Source organism: Onychostruthus taczanowskii, unplaced genomic scaffold (assembly GCF_017590055.1).
Source record: "Onychostruthus taczanowskii isolate IOZ18803 unplaced genomic scaffold, ASM1759005v1 scaffold41, whole genome shotgun sequence".
Lineage (NCBI taxonomy): Eukaryota > Metazoa > Chordata > Aves > Passeriformes > Passeridae > Onychostruthus > Onychostruthus taczanowskii.
In genome coordinates this window covers 3,155,949-3,175,560 of record NW_024501571.1, presented here as the reverse complement: position 1 = coordinate 3,175,560, position 19,612 = coordinate 3,155,949, and the positions used below count along the sequence as shown (strand labels likewise).

Sequence of the window (19,612 nt, the reverse complement as noted above, 5' to 3'; positions counted from 1 at the left end):
ATATAAATGTATCTAGTGATTCAAATTTGATTTATAAAATAGACAACTTAAAGATATAGAAAAAAATAAAAATGAATAATAAACAATTTATTTAATAAATAATTTTAACACCATAATTTAAAAAATCTTACAAGAAAATTATACATTTTAATTATTATAATACTACTACTACTACTAACTTATTTAATTCAATATGTACAACAAATAATTTGGGGTATATTGGAAGGTTGTCCATGCTACAGTAATATGCATAATCTTGGAATCAGAGAAAATGCTGGGACCTAAAGCAATCTGCCTCATGCCTGGCACTTTTCCCTGGTGCTCTTCACATTGTTCCCCATGCTGCCCCAGGGTTGATGCAGGAGAAGCAGTGTCAGCCCAGGAAAAGGTGGGGTCCTTGACCCAGCTCTGGCTGCAGCCCCTGCTGTGACCTTGCCTGTGGCAGGCTGGGATGGCTGATGGGCAAATCTTGTTTATTTGTGTCCGTGGTCTGAACCAAAGATGATCCATGCAGCTCCTCCTTTCCCATTTCCCTAGCTCCTGCTTCAGGCATCTGCCCTCTTCTCATGTTTTATATCACTTGGGATCAACTGTAGAAAGGACAAGATAGCCTGAAAGCATCATTGTTGGTGATTTCTGTGAGGTGATTTTTCCTCCTGCATGACACTTTTTTCATAATTCAAAACTAGCTCAGATATCTGCAGGTGCTGTGCTGATGATGTACAAGAGGGACCAAATGCACTCTTCCTTAGTTGGACTGACTATTCAAAGAGAAAGGTGATAAAAATCAAAACATTCCAATTTAGTTATTTTATTTTATTTTTCTCATCCTGAAGATGTTGTTCAGGATGCAAAGAATGAGCAGGTTGGTGGAATAAGAAGATGTTTTTACAGATGCTTTTTGCAGAGCTGCGCTTGAAGTGTTTTGTTTGGATTTTTAAATGTCAAGGCAGTCCTACTGTTTAATTGAGATTTAAATATGAAATAGGTTCCCAAACAGGCACAGACTGTGCAGTGTCATGTCCAATATTAAACCTGGCACTTGGCTACCTCTGCCCTTCCATTTAAACAGCTCAGAATTGAGCACGTGTAAAATTTGGAAGGGTTGCACCAAAGGGATGCCTGCATTCCCTCATCTTCTCTCTTTGTTAAGTACTTAATTATTTTTGTTGCCTTGTTACCTATTCATAAGTGGGAACTGCTCTGTGTCTGATGTGGGTAATTTCTCATTGTATTGTACTTCCAAATTGACATTTATAAATTAAACAGCGGTGTAACATCCCAGAGAGCACCACTGTGGCACAATTAGGAATGTAATTGCATGGAGTCATCTGGGAGGCAGCTGGGATGGGGAAGGCATTGCAGATATTAGAGATGGGGGTGACAGAGGCAGCACCAATGTGCAGAAGACTCACCCAGACTTTCCCATTAAAACTGTGCTCACCACTTTACCCTGGGGAGGGAGGGTGGAAAAGGCATTTGGGAGCTGAGTGCAGGGTCTGCTTTCACTGAGCTCAGATGGATTTTCTCTTTAACTCCACCCCGAGCCACATATTGATTCCTAATGTAGAAATTGTAATGCCTTGTGCTAGGTATGGAAAAAGCACTGGAAAGAGCAATTAATTTCTCTCCTCCTACATGCTGAGCCCTGGTAAGGTTTGTGGGTCCCTTAAGACCCATGGTGCCACCTCATCTCCTCCCAGGTGGGATGCTCTCCCAAATAATGTTGCACAGGACTGAGCTTTCAGGTAGAACCAAGCCAGACACGAGCTAGGAGAACTTGGGAGAGGAAACCATATGCTCCCTGTGCTCCCTAGAGTTGCTGCTTTGATCACGTGGCTTGGCTTGTAGCCTCCTTTCAGATGTGATTATCATCCTAATTGGCCCTAATGAGAACTACACATGCAGAGGAAAGGGGATAAGAGTGTTCCACCCCCAACCTTGTCCTATCTCCAAATTACAAGTAATAGGGAAAAAGATGTGTCTCTTTTTACTTGTATTTATATGTGTGTGAGTGTATATATATATATGAGAGATACATATATATATATATATATCCTCTGCAGTGCTGTTGCTTTCATCATAACTTTCAGCCTCTGAATATGTTTAGCATGTGAATTTTTTAGCTTCTTTAGGCAAATAAAGCTGGAAAAAAAAATTGTGGGGGATATTGGATGTTTTTTCCCTTCCTGAATTGGAGTTAAGGCTAAGCAGGTGATTCTGGGTGCATCAAGCATCCTGCTGGTGCCTGCTCCAGTGTCGCCCTTGTGCTACCAGCACTGATCAGTGCCTTCCTGGCCTGGGAAGGGCAAACCCCTCTGTGTGAAACCCTGCCCACGTGTTTGCAGCTCCCTGGCAGAGCTGCTGTTCCTGAGGGACCTACCTCAGTTCCTGCTTGTGAGTTTCAGCATGTGACTGGGTTGAATCTCTGAAATTTGTTTCTTGTTGGGTAAACAACTTGTGGTAACGTGCCAGGGACTGCTGACACTGTCTGTGTTTGGACAGGTGATCTCCTGGAGAAGGGCCCCTCAGCAGCTTTATGATTAACATTTTAATGGCATGCTATCAGGGAACATTTTTCCCAGGAACAAATACCTGGAAAAACCCATGTCTCAATTGCTTCTGTGGTTGGAATTGGCACTGCATGGTTGCTATGCATGCTGGAGGCTGTCCAGGGTCAGGTGAGGCAGAAGAGATTTCCTTGGAGCTTGTTGATGTCGTCTTCTATCACTGGGAAGGGAAAGAACTGCTTGCATGATTATACTTCCTCTGTTTCTGCCTAACTGGATAAATGACACTCTGAACCATTTATTAGTCCAGGCTGTTGTGATTTGTTGGATGATGCTTGGAGGGATGCTTCTAGTTTATGGGAGTTGCATCCTGTCTGGGAGTTGGGATTAACCAGGGCAATGCACAGCCTGGGCTGTGCTGGAGCTGTCAGAATAGACCCTGAGCTGCCCTGCAGGGTTGGGGTGAAGTGAGGTGCCATCCTTCGTACTGAATGGCCATTTTGGGGAGCAGAGGTGTTCTCTAGGCATATGGAAAAGCTGCAGTGACCATCCCTGGCCCCACCTTTCACGCTGTGTGTGTGCCAAGATGGGTAAGTGTGAAAATGGACGTGGTAGAGCTCAAGCTGGGAGAGAGGAGTAGACCTCCCTAAACAACATTCCTGCCAAAAGCAGGAGCAGCAAATGGGTAGCTTTCTAAGGGTTCCTTCCCATCCTCATGGCAGCAAAATTCAGTCTGGTTTCTGTTGCCAAGAAGCTATGAAAAGCTTTGAATTGACTTTGTCCTTTTCTGATGTGACTCAGCATAGCATAAATCACAATGGCTTCATCAGCACAGTAACTCAGATAAGTACAAGGAAAGGACCTGGCCCACGGATAACATGGAAGTAATACAGAAAGCCAGGGATGAATAATTTCAGAATATAGATGTAGTCATGGTAGTAGTAATAATAATAATATTTTCCCTAGTGGGAGAAAAATAGACCTTTCATGGTTGTTGTGCCTGGAGCTATTAAATATGGATGAGACAGATGAAATGCTGCTTCTCCTATTACACAGAAATGAATAAACAGTAATTCTCAATCACTATATGCATCTCAGGCTTAAAAAACCCACAAAGACAAGTTAAATATGAACACCTGCTTACATTCACGTGTGCCACTCTGAGGCTCTGTCAACAAAGAGAAAAGGTTTGCTACTTTATACAGACTCTGATGGCGACTCAACCAAAGGATATTTACCCTGCTAAAGTTAGGAAAATAAGTTCAGTGCCAAGCATGGGGGTTCAATAAACAAGTTCACTGCTCGACTCACTGGGTTGGTGATTCTGTTTGTTTGCTGCAGCTTTAGCAGTGTGTGATGTAGAAAGCAAAAAACACTTCTGCAATTTTAAATTTCCATGGAAAGATGGGGGGTGGGGGTGGAATGATGCCAGCCTTTTAGTGAATCTCTTTTCTGGGGAAGAACTGAGCTTTAGTCCTATCACAGATTATGAAAGTGTGGGGACAGCATCCTGTGATGCAGAAGGAGGGCTAAAACAAAAGTGTAGGGAGCAGAGGCTGTGTGTGATCTGGCAGCAAGTGAAGACAGTCTCCCAGTTCAGTAATGGGTGATGGCCTGGGGAGACCTGAGGTTAATCTGCTTTGTGACCTTCCTTGCCCTAATTCCCATGTATTTCATATGTGTGACAGCACTGCCTAATCCCATGAGGGAGTTGTAAGGATAAATGCATGAGAAATTGTGAGGGTTTGGGCTATTCTAGCTGCAGGGATGCAAAGGCAGATTGATGCATGGCATTTAAACCTTGGGATGTGAACTTTAGCTTAACTAGCTGTTCTGATCCCACAAGGAAGAGATGACTGCTATATGCAGTGGTAATAAAAGGCCCATCACTTAGAGCAAAGATAAAGGAAGACGGGGCTCTGTTTATTCCGCAGAAGATCACAGAGACTGTTTCTTCCATGTATTTTTGATGCAGCTTTCAAAACTGTGTTTTCCCTGGACATCTTGTGGTAATTCCCTGCTAATCCTCTGAAGGCAGAGGTTGTCTTTATTATTACGTCTGATGTACTACTAGATGACTGGGTTGCTTTGGTGAAAATGCAGTTGTTGGAATTAGGCAGTATTTTATATGCACTTTTTCTTGGTTTTTTGCCATGACTTAACCCTAAGGAAGTGTCTGTCTGTCTCAGTGATTGCTTCACTGTCCATGCATTTTGAATTTATGCCTATGAGCTGCTGTTTGCTGCTGCTCTGCTGCATTGATCCACCCTAAGAACAGCTCTGCTGGGTCAGACCAAAAATGCATGCTGTTTTCTGTCTTCTAACCACTTTTTTGTTCTTCCAAGGAGTTTCTGCTATTCCCTGACAGCTCATCTGCTCAGAGATCCTTGAGAAACCCCATTGAAATCTGAAAAAAACACATAAACAGCATTTTTCCACCTGCATAGTTGTTGACCCTTCCAGAGTATTCCAGTGAATTTATGAAGTCTGGATTTCCTTCTCTAAATCCTCAGTCTATCAGACTGTTCAAAGTGTTCAGTAATTGTACCTTTGGTGAGAGGGATATGCTTCACTAGAGTTTTTACTGACCTGCTGATGTCAGTTTTGCTAATCTGCAGTACTCTGTAACTCCTGAATTATTCCTTTGCATCCCTTTTCTAAAGTTACATTATGTTACCTGCCTTCTAAATTTTGGGTACACATAAAGCTTTAAGAGGGAGACTCCAGCCCATGTTTAGTTTCATGCCCATGTTCCCCTAGAATGGTTGGGTCAGTCCAGTCTATGACCCTTTTTACCAGCCTTGTAAAGGAGGTATCCAGTGTAAAAACCTTCCCAAACCTCCCTGCAATGATCACATATGACAAAAACCTTAATTTTTTTGTGATACTCACGTGAGTTTATTTGTGCTGCATCTGTAGTTGGTTTCTTCCTGGTCCATCAGTTATCTGGCACACATCTGGCTTCTCACATGTGCAGAATAAATCTGTATTGGGTTCCCTGCCTGGTGCAACTCTTCTTTAGGTGCTTTTCCCCACCCTTTCAAGTTCTTCTATTTTAGCCACCAGAACCTGAAATCCGTTTTTGCTTCCTCATTTGGACTCACAATTTCTGGGTTTGAGGATGTTGTCTTAATTCTCACACTTTCTCTTGCCCAGCTGCTTAGCCTGCCAGACTTCTCTGTTTCAAGAATTTCTTCACCTGGGGTGTATATTTGGTCTGTGTTTCCAGCATCAATATTTTCAAACAGTGCTTATGTTTCCTGCAAGTTTTAGCTCTCCTGGTTCTGTCTCCCAGGACCTTCTCACTTCTTGTTTTGACAACTTTACTCATTTTTACAGGTATTCCTTTAAAATTACACACAACACTGAAGATTTAACATAGTGTAAAAGGTAATGCTTTCTTTCCTAAGAGTTTTGGGTTTGGCTCATGTCTCCTACTATAGGCTGAGTTTCTTGCCATGGAGAGTGAGGGGGAATCCAGGTCTTGCACACTCCTTTTGCTGATTGTTTCTACCTCTTGTCACAGTTTAAAAACCATTCAGTATATTTGTGATTAAAATCCATTATGTAACATGGGAAAGCAGCTGGTTACTTAACATATTTAACTTGTCTTTCACTGGAGAGTTATGGAATGAAATTATCAAGCATCAAATTTAGAATGAACAAAGAAGAATGCTTTCTCATATAATTTGTACTTCATTATACCTAATTCTGCAGGAGACTGAAATTTGAAGTGTAAATGGGTTGGAGAAAATGAATTACAGAGATTAGTACAGGACAGGTAGCTGAGACATGGTGGGTCAGTGAAACTGTCACCTGAGCAGAGATCCCTTTCCTGGATCTCTGACTGCTGGAGGCTGGTGGATAAACAGAGTGGGAGGAAGTCTTATGCTACATGAGCTCCATTTCTTAAGCTCTTTGTTAAAATTAAATTCCTATCCCTGGAAGAAAGCAAAACTTTTCCCCAAGGAAGTACCATGTTTTTTCTGCTATTCCAACAATTTCACATACATCATTTTGACTGGTCATGGGCTCAAAGGTTATTTTTCTATATTTTTTAATGGGCTCAGAGGTTATTTTTCATGGTGAACCTCCACATATGATCATGGTGGGCAGAGATGCTGCCTCATTTTGATTTATTCCTAAATTCCAGGGATCAACTTATGCCCTTGCTGTCAGCATCGAGTGTCCAGCCCATCCTCCCCTTCAAGCCCTTTCAATGACAATAAACAGAAGCTCCCTGGGGAAGCCAAATTTCTGGAATATTTTTGGATTTTTTTCTTTAATCAACTTTTAACCTGTTTTGAATACTCTGCAGCCCATCTCTTCAGTGAGCTGGTGTATCAACCAGAGCACCTTTGTACCCCACACGACCTGTGGCAGCTTTTGCTGGCTGGACCACGCAGATCTTGGCTCCTCAGCCTGCTTCCAGTGGCCTGTTGTTTGCAGTCTTTTTAGGAACTGGCTTTCAAGTAACCTTTCCAGTGCATTAGGAGAAATATTCCTGAAATCCTGCTCATTCCTTCTCACTCTGCCAGTGTTCTCCTGCAATACTTTTGGGGTTCTTTAAACTTCTGGAGTGCAGGTCACCTGGGAGGAAAATATGCTGCTTCCTTTCTGTCCATGAAATTATGTGACAGCTTCCAAAGAAACACAGAATTTATTGCTGTCAGGTTTGAAGAGTTGTGTTCTCCTCATCAGCTCTTGGGCCATTTTATGGTGCCTCTCATCCCCGCTGTCCAAGGTCTGGGCTGGGTTATCTGGACCCACATGAAGGATGGGAAGCACAGAGGTGGCATTGTCAATGTGTGTGTGTAGCATGTCAACCCGAGATGGAAATCAGTTCTGAGAAACTTCATTTTTAAAAATAGTCAGGGCGCGTGGCAGTCATCTCCTAGGAAACTCGCCATTGTGTTACGAGGCCATAATGTGCTGTGATTGCATTTCAGATAAAGGGAATCAGCCTTGCTGGCAGATTGTTTCTGCTGAAGTTTTCCAACACAGAAGGACATCCCTATGCAGCAGTTGGCTTTGCTCGGTGTTTGTGAGCTGGGTGAGGCACTGAGGTGGTTTCCCTGTGCTGGTTCCTCCTGTGCTGAGATGGTTCCCCTGTGCTGCTGTTCACTGGGGGATGGCAGGGCAAGGCTGAGGGACAAGTGGCCTGGCTCTGCTTGTGTTTTACAGTGTGCTGGAGCTGTGGGCAGTCCCAGTCTGCCATGGCTCTGGTGAGTCAGGTGAAGCTCAGGAGCACCAGCTTGCCTTGGGAAATCTGTAGGACTTCAGTGTCTTTCTCCTTAACACCAAAATTGGCAAATACATTGGGATTGTTCTCTATTAAGACTAAACCAGTTGCTATTAAAGCAGGAATCTGAAGACTTTATGAAAAAAATGGAGAGATATCAGTGTCTTTCTCACTGCTGATGTCTTCATGGACCATCTCAACATGTTGCTTCCATGGACCAGACCAGACCAGACCAGACTGGCCTCTTTGGGTGGGGAGGTCTGTCCTCCTTTCAGATGAAATGCAGGAAACACCAGCACCTTTTCTCCGTTGTGATTCTCTGTCCTGCTCAGCTGCTCTCATGCAGCTCTTCCATGCTGAAAGTGCTCATTCCCTCTTTCCCTGTCTTCTAACATCACCTGGGCGAGGCAGCAGAAGGCAGGGATGGCTCCCATCCTCAGGGGATGGGATTGCTGCGGGGGGTCACTGCCCTTCTCTGCTGTTAACAGCATGAGATGGGCTCAGAGGATCACTCCTTGGCTCCCTGCTTCATCTGGATCCGTGCTTAGGCTGGGGAGGATTTGGATGGAAGCTGGTACAGCTTCTGGTTCCTCACATCTCCCTGGGCAGTTTCATTTTTGCCAATCCCTCTATAACTCCATGACATCAAAACCCGTGCCTTCACAATGCTCAGCAGTGTGAGCATTGTGACAATGACTTTATGGGAGGAAAGGTGTGCTGGTGCTGAATCTATTTGGAAAATAATCTCAGTAGTCTCAACACAGCAGCATGAAAACAGAGCCACGGAGAAATTCCTCATCAGCAGAAGCTGAAAGAAATGCCCTTTTTACACTGAGTTTTCATGAGAATGACCGAGGGTGGCACATGTGGAAAGTGTGTGGCAATTCTTTTTGCAGAAGTGTCTGTGAGTTGCAAAGGCCCTGGTAACTTTGTGTACAGTTAGACTGAAATAATCTTTGCCAGAGTGTTTATTTTCAAGCTTGCCAGTTGCTAGGCAAACCAGTTTGCTGAGTTTCTTAATGTACCTCAGCTCAGGCATGAAGCCACATGTGGATACATGAGTGAAGAGGCTGGGGAGTAGAAAAGCAAATATTCTTCCTGGTGTTTTGAGAGGTGGCCATTGGGAGTAAAGCTGCAGATGAAGTTCTGAATATCCTGCAGTGCCTTTTCCTACCAGAGCTAAGCTCTGAGCTGTAAAACAATTTATTTGTATTCCACCATACTCAATTGTCTTTCTCTCTCTCTCTTCTCTCGCTCTCTTTTTTTTTTTTTTTTTTTTTTCAGATGCTGGGAGATGTGCACTGATTTCATGGTGCAGTTATCTAACCTAAATTTGCCCTTAGAACCATGCTGTGATCATCTGCACTAATCTCAGGTGATCTCTGTGACCAAAGTCGTGCAGCAAATGAGCTGCTGGTTTTTGGCTGACAGGGTGTAAGGGTCCTACAGACACACAGTGTGCTGTCATTAATTTTGGGTAGGACATAAGCATCTGCTGGGGATGCTTTTCAAAGTACAACGGGAATGTACACTTCTAGATGACACAAAGCTCCCGGCTTTTAAGTAATTAAATTAAATGAGAATCACAGAGTTGTTAGAGTTGGAAAAGACCTCCAAGACCACTGAGTCCAGCTGCTAATGCTGCCATCAGCAAACCATGTCCCCAGGTGCCACATCAGTCCGTGGAGCTCCTGTTCCTCAAGGCCCTCACCTGGGAATGGGCAGTGCAGTCCATGAAAGGCAGGGTTGGTGTTTGAAAATCACAGCTCAAGTGATACAATCCTTTGCCTCTGATCACTGGGGAAGGCTACCAGAACTGACACTGTGGCTTTATTTTGTAGAGAAAGAAATGCCAGTTGGATAAATGAGATGCTGTGCAGACTTTTTTATCTTGGATTTGTGAAGTTCCAGACACCTTAGGTGAAACTCTTGGCTAAATGGGAGTTTCCCATGGATTAGTCACAGCTGCAAAATTATTTGATCTTTAGGCAGTGGATAGTTCCACCTTCACTACAGACCTCTGTAGAGGGAATGTAGGAATTGTTGGAAGCAAAACTACAATGTCTGCCTTGCTTTGCTTTGCTACAAAGTCATCTACTTGTTCTATAATTGATTCAGCCTCTTGGAGAATGCCACAGTGGATCTTTTCTTGAGTTTCCAAGTGGAGAAAGAAGAAGAAGAAGAAGAACCAGGCTCTTTGAAATTGCTGTAATCTACTTAATATGGCCAGATAAGATCTCCAGAAATAATAGACCCTGCATATGTCAGTGTTATAATAGGGAAATGCTTTGGAAAAAAAAATTATAGAGATCACTTATGCCTCTAGAAAGGTTTGAGGTCATTCCTAGAAGAAAAAAAGGTTATTTTTTTGTGAGAATGCTGCCATCAGATAAATCCTGGGAGACAATGATCTCCTTTTGACTCACAAGATGAAAGTGGAAAAAAAGGTACTTAAATATTCACTTTGGAAGGAAAGTGATCATCAGTGGGAGGAAAAAACAAACCTGCTTAACAGCTCATTTGTGAAGAGTATAATGGAAGGAAGATCTCAGTACAGAGAACTGTATGTTTTTCTTGATAGCTTTACTGTGACTGCCACAGAAGATGTAATGTAAGTGTAATAGGCCTTTAAAGACAATACTTCCCTTTCTAATAGGGGTCAGGATTAATCAGAAAGGAGCAAACAGTTCAGGAAAGAAAATGACTGTAATAACAAACAAGACTGGGGATCTGAGCTGGGCCAGTTTCCCTTTTTAGCATCCATGCATCACTGTCTCAGAACAGACTGCATAGCATCCTATTAAATTAGCATACACCAGGCAGCTCAAACAAATCAGTTCATCTCAGAAAGGGAGGAGGTTCTTCAGAAACTTTCCTTTTTGGCTTAATTTCTGTGCCTCGTGTGGTTCATTCATCTTTGAACCCAAATCTTTTGGCACTGGAGCCTGCATGCCTCGTTCTGCTCTGCACCTGGTGGCTTTTCTAGGCTGGAAGTCTCCTTGGTTGTGTGTTTTGGTGCATTCACCCTGCTGCTGTGTGAGCTGGAGTGACAAGAAGTGCTGGTGGTGTGTGCCATGCCCTGCTGTGACCTTGGAATTCATCCTGGAGTAAAGAATTAATCCCAGCTACAGGATGGTTCACATCGTTTCCAGGGATGTTTTCCTGGAGTGAAAATCATTGTTTCCCTCTAAGGGGGGTGTTGCCTTCTGGTGAAGGGGGTCCAGGGCTTTGAGGGAAAGCACCTTGGCTATACTGCCATAAATTCATGCTCTATGATGTGCAACTTTAAATCTGTGGTTTTGGGCTTCATAGAAGTCGCTTTCCTCTAAGTAGCTTTCCTTTAAGTAGCTGACATGGATTTTCAATCTTAATCCTAGTTCTTTTAGTGGGTGGGCTAATTTTTTTCTTTCCCTGAGATTATGAAATATTGAGCAGCTATACTGGAAGAAATTATAAACCTCAAATGGACATTAAAATTCTTGCAGCTGACTCAGGTGACAAAAACTGTCAAAACACTAAGCTGTTGTAACTGTAGATAATAGTACCCACAAAAAACCAGAAGTTAAATCCAAACAAATAGGAAAACTCTTGGTGGCTGCACAAGATCAAAGCTTTGTGCTGCTCATTCTGTTGCAGACTGAAATGCTAAGTGGAAACCCAACTGGTTTAAAAGGAGGTGAACAAAGAAGCTCTGCCTGGAGTGTGATATTGTTGGGTGGCTCTGTGATGGTCATGGCTGTGAGCCCCAGCAGAGATCTGGGTATTGATGGGGTTACTTCCTCCCAAACCCTTTGTTAAAGGGGAAGCAGCAGAATGGCTGGAAAGAAAAGTCTGGAGCTGGGGATGTGCTGCCTAACCCTGGGCATGGTGACTCCAGGGGCCTTTCACGCTGTGGCTGCTCATTGCAAGCCCAGGGTGGTTTTAGGATACCTTGGACAACACAAAATGCTGAGGGAATGGGCATGGGAGAATGGTTCAGGGCACAGGGAAAGGTGCCAGTGCTCCAGAAAGGGAATGGGCATGGGACAATGGTTCAGGGCACAGGGAAAGGTGTGAGTGATCCAGAAAGGGAATGGGCATGGGGCAATGGTTCAGGGCACAGGGAAAGGTGTGAGTGATCCAGAAAGGGAATGGGCATGGGAGAATGGTTCAGGGCACAGGGAAAGGTGTGGGTGATCCAGAAAGGGAATGGGGCAATGGGGAATGGGCATGGGGCAATGGCTCAGGGCACAGAGAAAGGTGTGAGTGCTCCAGAAAGGAGCTTCTTGCTGCAGGAACGCCCAGCAAAGAGTGTCTGTGCCTCTGGCCATTGTTGGAGTGTCCATCAGGATATAGCAACAGCATTTTGGCACAGTGGGAAGTGCTGTTCATCACCTGTGGTGGGTTAAGAGCAGCCCCAGCCTGCAGCATCAGGCACCTCCATGGGATCAGCCCTGCAGAGGGGAACTGGGGTCAGACACAGCCCAGGGCAGGGCCATGTCTGGTGTTAGAGCAGGCACTCGTGGGGCCCTAAGGTAGGAAACAGCATTTTCAGTTGTGGCTGGGAGGCTTAGTGGAAATTAAGTGAGTAGGGAGGCTAAAAATACCGGTGTTAATACAGTGATCCCAGTTGTTGTGCTCTTGCCCAGGCAGAGGAAGCATTGCCATAGAAGGGGCTGCAGGGTTGGAACTGTGTGTTTGATGAATGAAAATAGCTAAAAAAAGTATTTGTGCTCTAAAGCATAGATGGCTGCCACCAGATTAGTCAGCTTTTTGCATGAATTTATATTTGGTTCTTGGGAATATGTAGAGAATTTGGTTTCTGTACCATATGTAGCACAGACCCAAAGTTCTTCTCCTTTCCTCTTGGCTGGCTAAAAACCCTCTCCACACTTCTGTGTTGTTAACTTTGCATTCAGGCATCACCAAACTATTGGAAGTTAAATTGTAAATTCATTTTCATGCAGCTGTCAGAACACTGATGGACATGACTTTGGAATGAAAATCTTGATTTCCAGCTTTAGTTGGGTTTGTGTTGTGATGTACCTGGATGATGTGTGAGGAGAGTGAAGAGGTGTTTACAAAAACTGAGTAGAAAATAAAAAAAACAAAAGAGAGGACATGAGTTGTGCAGAAAAATGGCTTAGTAGAAAAGTGGTCTGCAGGACCAGAATCCCCCTGGTGTGTTACACAGACCTTGATCTCACCCTGCAGTAAAGTCCTTGAGACCCATGGAAGAAGCTGTGAAAATGCTAACAAAGACTTTTTCCCCTCTGTTTGTGGTGCAGTCCAAAGTCACCTTTCCTTGGAGAGTCAAGGAGCAGAATCTGAGTGTGGTTGCCAAAGGCACACTACAAAAATGACCTTTATCTTGATTTGTCTCCCTTTGACTCAGCAGTCTTTCTGTCTCAGGGTGGATGGACATAGTCTGTTTTTCAGATGTCGAGTGTGTAACTTTTTTCCCCCTGGTTTGGCCAAGGCAAAGTACACATGGGAAGCCAATTGCATAATAATTAAGAACATTAGCTATATGCAGCCTGAAGATGTGAAATCTGTTTCCTGGCTGTGTCTGTTGACTTAGTGTGACAGAGCACCTGCTAATGCAGTGGAAAACTGCTCAACATTGAGGTTGAATGGAAAAAATTAAGTTCTATCCCTCCATCAGCTTTGTCTTCATTTTGCCAGTATTTTTGTCACAGCAATTTTTTTGTTGAATGAGAACAGATTTGCTGTCACAGTATATGCTGTTCATTGAATTTCAGAAATTAAGTGTTCATAATAAGTTATAGTTCCAACAGAAGAAGGAAAAACTTGTTTTTTATTTTGCTTTGATCTGCAGGATAGCCTAGCCTTGCAGCCACTGCTTTCTCATAGAAAATCCAGTCTGTTTGGGTATGAATAATGTTCATATTTCAGTGTTAATCTTGAAATTATAATCTTTAAACCTATATAAAAGAAAAATAATGCATGAGAAATAATTTAAATTAATCAAAACTTTAAAAAAATTGGCATCTCATAGGATAATGCACAGTCCAGGTATTTGCAAAGGAGTGAGGAGTTAAAACATCTTAAGCACCCTCTAGAACTTGCCATTATCTCAATGTCACTCATCAAGTCCTTTCACATCTTTTTTTTCCTTTCATTGTTCCTAATTCATATGGAAGTGGTCTAAATCATAAAATTATTCCAGGCCTTAATTAGAAGTTTGAAAAGAGCAGTTCCTCCAGGGTAAATGATAATATGGTCAAAACTTTCAAAAATAGGTTGTTGCCGCACACGGACTTTGGCAGCTAAAAGTGGTTTCATTTTGCAGAAGTTTCTTGCTTACCCATTTCCACCACTGTCCTACTTCCTCAAAGCCATGATACTTTTTTGCTTGTTTGCTATCATCTGCAGGCAGGGCAGGGGAAATTCTTGAAGGATTTGGAAGCTCCTCTTCAGAGAGGTGAAGACTTTGTCCCTGGGCGTGTTGGAAAGGTTGCGTTTACCTCCTTCCCAACGGAAGGGAATGGTGCATCCCAACCACTGCAGACACATTTACATCGTCATTTTTAACCAGTTAACCTCTTATCCCAATTTTTAAAAAAATCTATATCACAGCATGATATTTGGGTTTTTTTCATTTTATCTTACAACACTGCTTGATGATGCTTAGTGGAAGCCATGGCCTTTTCATAAAAGTCCTGTCATGTTGATGGTGTGAAATGCATTTTCCTACCCCAAACTTCTTTCTAAAACTTTGCACACGATTACATTTTAAATCTCAACAAAGAATTGTAATTAATTCTTAGAAATTAATTGCTTTTTTCATTAATATAATTATTTTAAAGGCAGTATTAATTCCTTTTGGGGAGAAAAAATCTTTAGCAAGCCTGCTGAGCTGGTAGTTCTGGGGAACTTTTTTGAGGAGGTGGGTATTTGCTGTAGGATATATTGCTGTTAGCAAGAAAATGAGCTGCCTTTTCTTTCTGACTTTCTCTCTGATATTTACCTATTCATGCCTGAGTCAAGAGGGGTTTAGTGGAGGCTGGACTGTGTCATTAAGGGTGGATGAATTCAGCTGCATGTTTGAAACTATGATAATTGCCTGCCCATCTATTCAGTATTTTGACTCTTCCCTGACTCCAGCAGACTCCAGGAGTATCTTTGCTGCCTCTCCCTGGCTGGTGCTCCCTCCACCCTTTCTTTCTTCTGGCCCTATATTGCTGAGTCTCTGTTTAATGCTCTGATCCCTCTTTGCATCTGTTCCCTTCCTTCTCTTTCCTTCCAGCACTTCACTTCTCTTTCTTTTGTGCACTGACTCATTGCTTTGCCCCCCTCCCTTGCTTTGTGAGCACAGGAGAGTTTGTAGTGCACAGAATAATGCAGATTGCCTCACTTCTGCCTCCTCACATCTCCCTCCTGCCTTCCCAGCAGATCCACCCCACCTCTCCCCCTCCCATTGCCCAGGAACTCTTCCCAGCATTAGCAATTTCATGCCATGGCCTCATAAAAATCAATGTAAAAAAGCACCCTGTCTGTGCCCAGGGCTGACATGAGACCAAACACTTTAGCTGAGCTTCAGGTTATTTCATGCTATAATGAGAAAGGTTGTTAAGGAGATAGGGAATTGGGTTTTGTGAGTATTGCAGAGCTCCACAAAAAAATTTCATTTAAATTTACAGAGGCTCTTTCCAACCAGGAAAACCATGTCTGTCCTGATAAGTGGAGGAAGAAATCCAGTGAAATGATGGAGCCAGTTGAAAAAGAGGTGCTTCTCCAAGTTAGCTATACTGTGTAGAGGGGAAATAAAGGGATTTCCTCTGTTTTGTTGTCTGAGATCAGCAATAAAATGCAGACTGGGATGGCAGCTCCCTGTATTTCTATAATATCATAAACACTGGGAGAGCTGTGTGATCAGTGAATGACTGGTGGGAATATTGCAGCTTCTAACACCATTTAACTGAAGGCAAGGAGACTGTTCAGGACACAGCTGGAGTGAAGTGCTGTGCTGAAAGCTTAAACAGATGGGACTTAAGGGGTTCATGAAATGCAGCTGGGAGCAGCCCTGTGAGTTTCTGAGTGCTCAGGTCTGCAACCAAAGCTGGTAAGCACCAGAGATCTCAGGGCTTTCCAGAAAAAGGGTTTTATTGCAGCTCTGGTCTGGCTGTCCCAAGCATGAGGGTCAGGATGAAAACCTTATTTGGTGGATTGAATGGCTAGAGCTGTCGATAACAGGAAAGGAAATAACACAATTAAAAACACTCTGGGTGGCTTATTTGTGCAAACCATTTGGATCAGTTGTGAGGACCCTAAATTGGAGCCTGTGGTGTTCTGACGTGCTGTGGTGGATTATACACAAAGCAGAAAAGAGGGAATCATTCTGCTACTCCAAGTGGCATAAATGTAGCCATAGTCTGTTCTTTCTAGTAAAAATGAGGCAAAACATTTCTTGGATCAGTTGATCACTGCCCCATGTGGGCAAGCTGTCAAACATCTGCTGTATAGCAGCATGCAAAAGTCTTTTTTCCTCAATTTCACTACAACAATTTCCCTATCTGCTGGCTACAAAAGCATTTCTGGGTAAACAGGTACTTTGTTTCCAGAGCAGCAGCCTCTTCCTCTTGCTTATCCACTTCATGATTCTTGTGGCTGTTTTGCAACTCAGGAGCTCTTGGTGAGGTCACAGCAGCCTGGTTGTGCCATCCAAGTGCATGACTTAAAAGGAGGAGCCTGTCCAGGAAAGGAAATTCTTTTGTTTATCCACAAAACATCTAGATAAGCAGCAGTTGTGGGGAATGAAAGCCAGAGAAAGTTGGTGGTAGCCAGATGAGGCTGTGACCAAACATTAACCTTTTAAGAGCAGGCTGGAGCATGGCTGGGTTTGCTCAGCACCCTCCTGAGCATTTATCAGAGTGAGCTGTGTAGAAGAGCAGAATAATCTGCTAATGAGGGAAAATAATAAAGGGAAGACTGGTTTTATTTCTCATAAATAGAACACAAACCTTCATAGACTCAAGGAATGGTTTGGGTTGGCAGGAACTGGAAGGATCATATAGTTCCACCCCCTGCCATGGGCAGGGGACTCCTACTAGACCAGGTTGCTCACCCTGATCCTTCAGCAGTCAGTGGGTTAGAAAAGCCCTTGGATCTGATCTCTCTTGGACAAAGTGGGTGCTTCAGGAGGAGGTTTTGGTAAATAGGAAAAATTATTTGCTGTTCCTCATCAGGTCAATGCTCTCTCTGGCCCAGTACCTTGCTGCTAAATCAGCAACAAGTTCCAGAATATAAGGATGGTCCTAATGTACCCCTGCAAAGTCTGTCCAGAGTAGCAGAGTCTGAACGATGCTCAAATGCTCAAAAAATCTGGGAACTGAAAAAATGAGTGTACAGCACTGTGACATTTTCCTGGCCTCTTCTTGGTTAGGTCCAGAGGCTTGGGAGGAAGCACTGACAGTGCAAGAAATAATACACTGTTATGAAATAACCCAGTGAAGGAGAGGCACTGCCCATTCTTGGCAATTGGCTGCTGTGATGATGTTTCTTTATTTGTGCAACCCACTTGGGGTAACCATAGGGAGGCTGCTACTTAGGCCAGTGTTTAGACTTGTGATTTAATCCAATTCTTTGGCTTTAGTGGTTACACACATCAGATTGTGCTGTGGAATAACTTTGTATGCATAGAGAAATTCTGATGCAGTCTGAGCCAGGGTTGATCCAATGGTGAGGAGAAGCCCTGGGCAGCCCAGGGAGGACCAGAGTGGGGGCCCTGACCTCTTGTGGTGACTGAGGAGCCAGGAGCACTCCTGACACTGGTGTGTCACTTAGTCCTGGGGACACTGGGCTGCTTTGTGAGTTAATCCTCCAAAAATCTCAGGAAGGGGAAAAGTACATCATCCACAAGTCAGCAGCCAGGATATGGCCCATGCACCTGTGTACAGAAATGGTACTTTATAATTTTCAAGCTTTGCTCATATCTCTGCTGGATTATGGTTCTTTATTACAATGGTTGTGTTTGGTAAGCCTTTAATGTACTGCATGAGTGTGAATGTCTCCATATGTTTGTAAGAGCAAAGAAAGATGTTTGTAATGTCATTTCTGCGTTTAACAAGGGCAGCTTCCAAAGGACACCAGGAGAACTATGTTCAATGGTTGTGTTTCAGTTAACAGTTTTCAAATAAAAAACACCACTTTAAACCAGGGCTTTTCTTCTCTCCTTTCAGGGGTGCATTCTCCGAAGTTGTTTTGGCTGAAGAGAGAGCGAGTGGGAAACTCTTTGCAGTCAAATGCATTCCCAAGAAGGCACTGAAGGGAAAGGAGAGCAGCATAGAGAATGAAATTGCAGTGCTGAGAAAGTGAGTACCAGACCTTCATTTCTGCCCCTTTGCTTCAGTCAGACTCCTGCATTTGAGGAACAGTGATTGACAAATGTGACTGAAAAGTTGTTCAGCCCATCACAGGCAGACAAGATCATGCAAATTTAAATGGTGCTGAAAGTGCTTTGAGAAATGCTCTTGTTTCATATTAATGCAGCTGGATAACTGCAAAATGGGAAAGGAGTGAGGCTAGAGTAAGTCTATGATGCCATAAAGAGACTTTATCCATTAAGAATGTCAGCAGTTGTGTCACAGGATTGAGGAGAACAGGAGCAGGTTATAATTTTTAAATGCTTAAAACAGTCTGTTTACTAATTGCTCTAAAATGATGACATGCCATGGATTGTCATAGGAGATGGTGTTAACCTGTGCCATGCAGATGAGTGGTACTCTGTACTTCTGGAAGGGAGATGTGATTTTTTTCCTTTGGCAGGAATACATGGGTAAGGAAAAGGAATTTCACAATTGCTATGAATTCATTGTAGTTATTAGAGACTTGATCCTTACCTCTTCCTCATCTTATGCCCTGAAGGTGAGATTCATCTCACCTGACTTGAGACATTTGGATCTGAACTTATTACCCTTGACTTTCATTCTGGGAAATAGAAATAGATTGCTTACTTTAGGATTTGTTCATGTAGTATCTTTTAGACTTCTAAAAGTACCTTCTCATTGAGTTAAAGGCAGCACAGTTATACAGAACTACTCTGCACTGGACTGGAACACTCTTATTCCTGCTGCACTTCTGTCCCAAGTAGGACTTCTTGCCCCATCGCTTGGTCATGTCAGAGCTGATGGCTGATCATCTGGGCACCACGTGATAAAACAATCCTAAAAACTAAATGGATGAAGAGCTCAGCCGGCCTAAGTCAAAGGAGCTGGCTCAAGGGCAGATTCAGACATCTCATTAGGGGATTCTTTTTAGTGGAGAGATATAAACGGGCCTCCAAACAGCTACAACTATTTGTAGCAGTGCTTTCCTATTGCTGAGCCCACCTTGGGTTAGTACTAGGTAAACCCAGTGAGAAAAGCAGCATGCTCTCTTGCTGTGCAGTGTTATTGAGAACCTGTCATAAAACTCAGTCATTGCCATCTCTGTAACCAGCCAATAATGGCCAGTAACCACAGCCTGAAAGTCTTTGTGTCGATGGGTTTGTCTCCTGGTACTCAGGTGGGGTGTAAGAGGTGCAATATCCACATGCAGTAAGAACTGACTTGCATCAGCCTTGATCCTGAGCTGGAAGAGCAGAGAAATCATCCAGGTTATTTATTGCTTCTGCATTGTGTGATTTCTGTTCCCTGCAAACAACTTCCTGAGAAACCAGGAGGCAGCACCCAGGCTGTGCTATTCCAGCTGCAAGGGCAGGAGAGTGAGTGGGCAGGAAATGCCTTAATTTCATGCAATTAGATCTACTCAATCTCTTGTCCTATGCACGTTAGGACCTTAAAAGAGAATGTCCCTTTTTTATCTCCTGGTGTCTTCTACTTAGCTGTTGCTAATACAAACTTTGCCTGTCATTGTCTTT

The 19,612-nt window shown here is 43.3% G+C and overlaps 1 protein-coding gene across 3 annotated transcripts in view; it reads left to right on the top strand.

The window, feature by feature from the left end:
* Window positions 1-19,612, top strand: part of CAMK1D (calcium/calmodulin dependent protein kinase ID) — a 209,224-nt gene that overhangs the window by 70,583 nt on the left and 119,029 nt on the right. For all 3 annotated transcript variants that reach the window (XM_041413408.1, XM_041413409.1, XM_041413407.1), the window contains exon 2: window positions 17,934-18,065. In XM_041413408.1, the coding sequence (XP_041269342.1) occupies window positions 17,934-18,065 (132 nt within the window). The remainder of the gene's footprint in view (window positions 1-17,933; window positions 18,066-19,612) is intronic.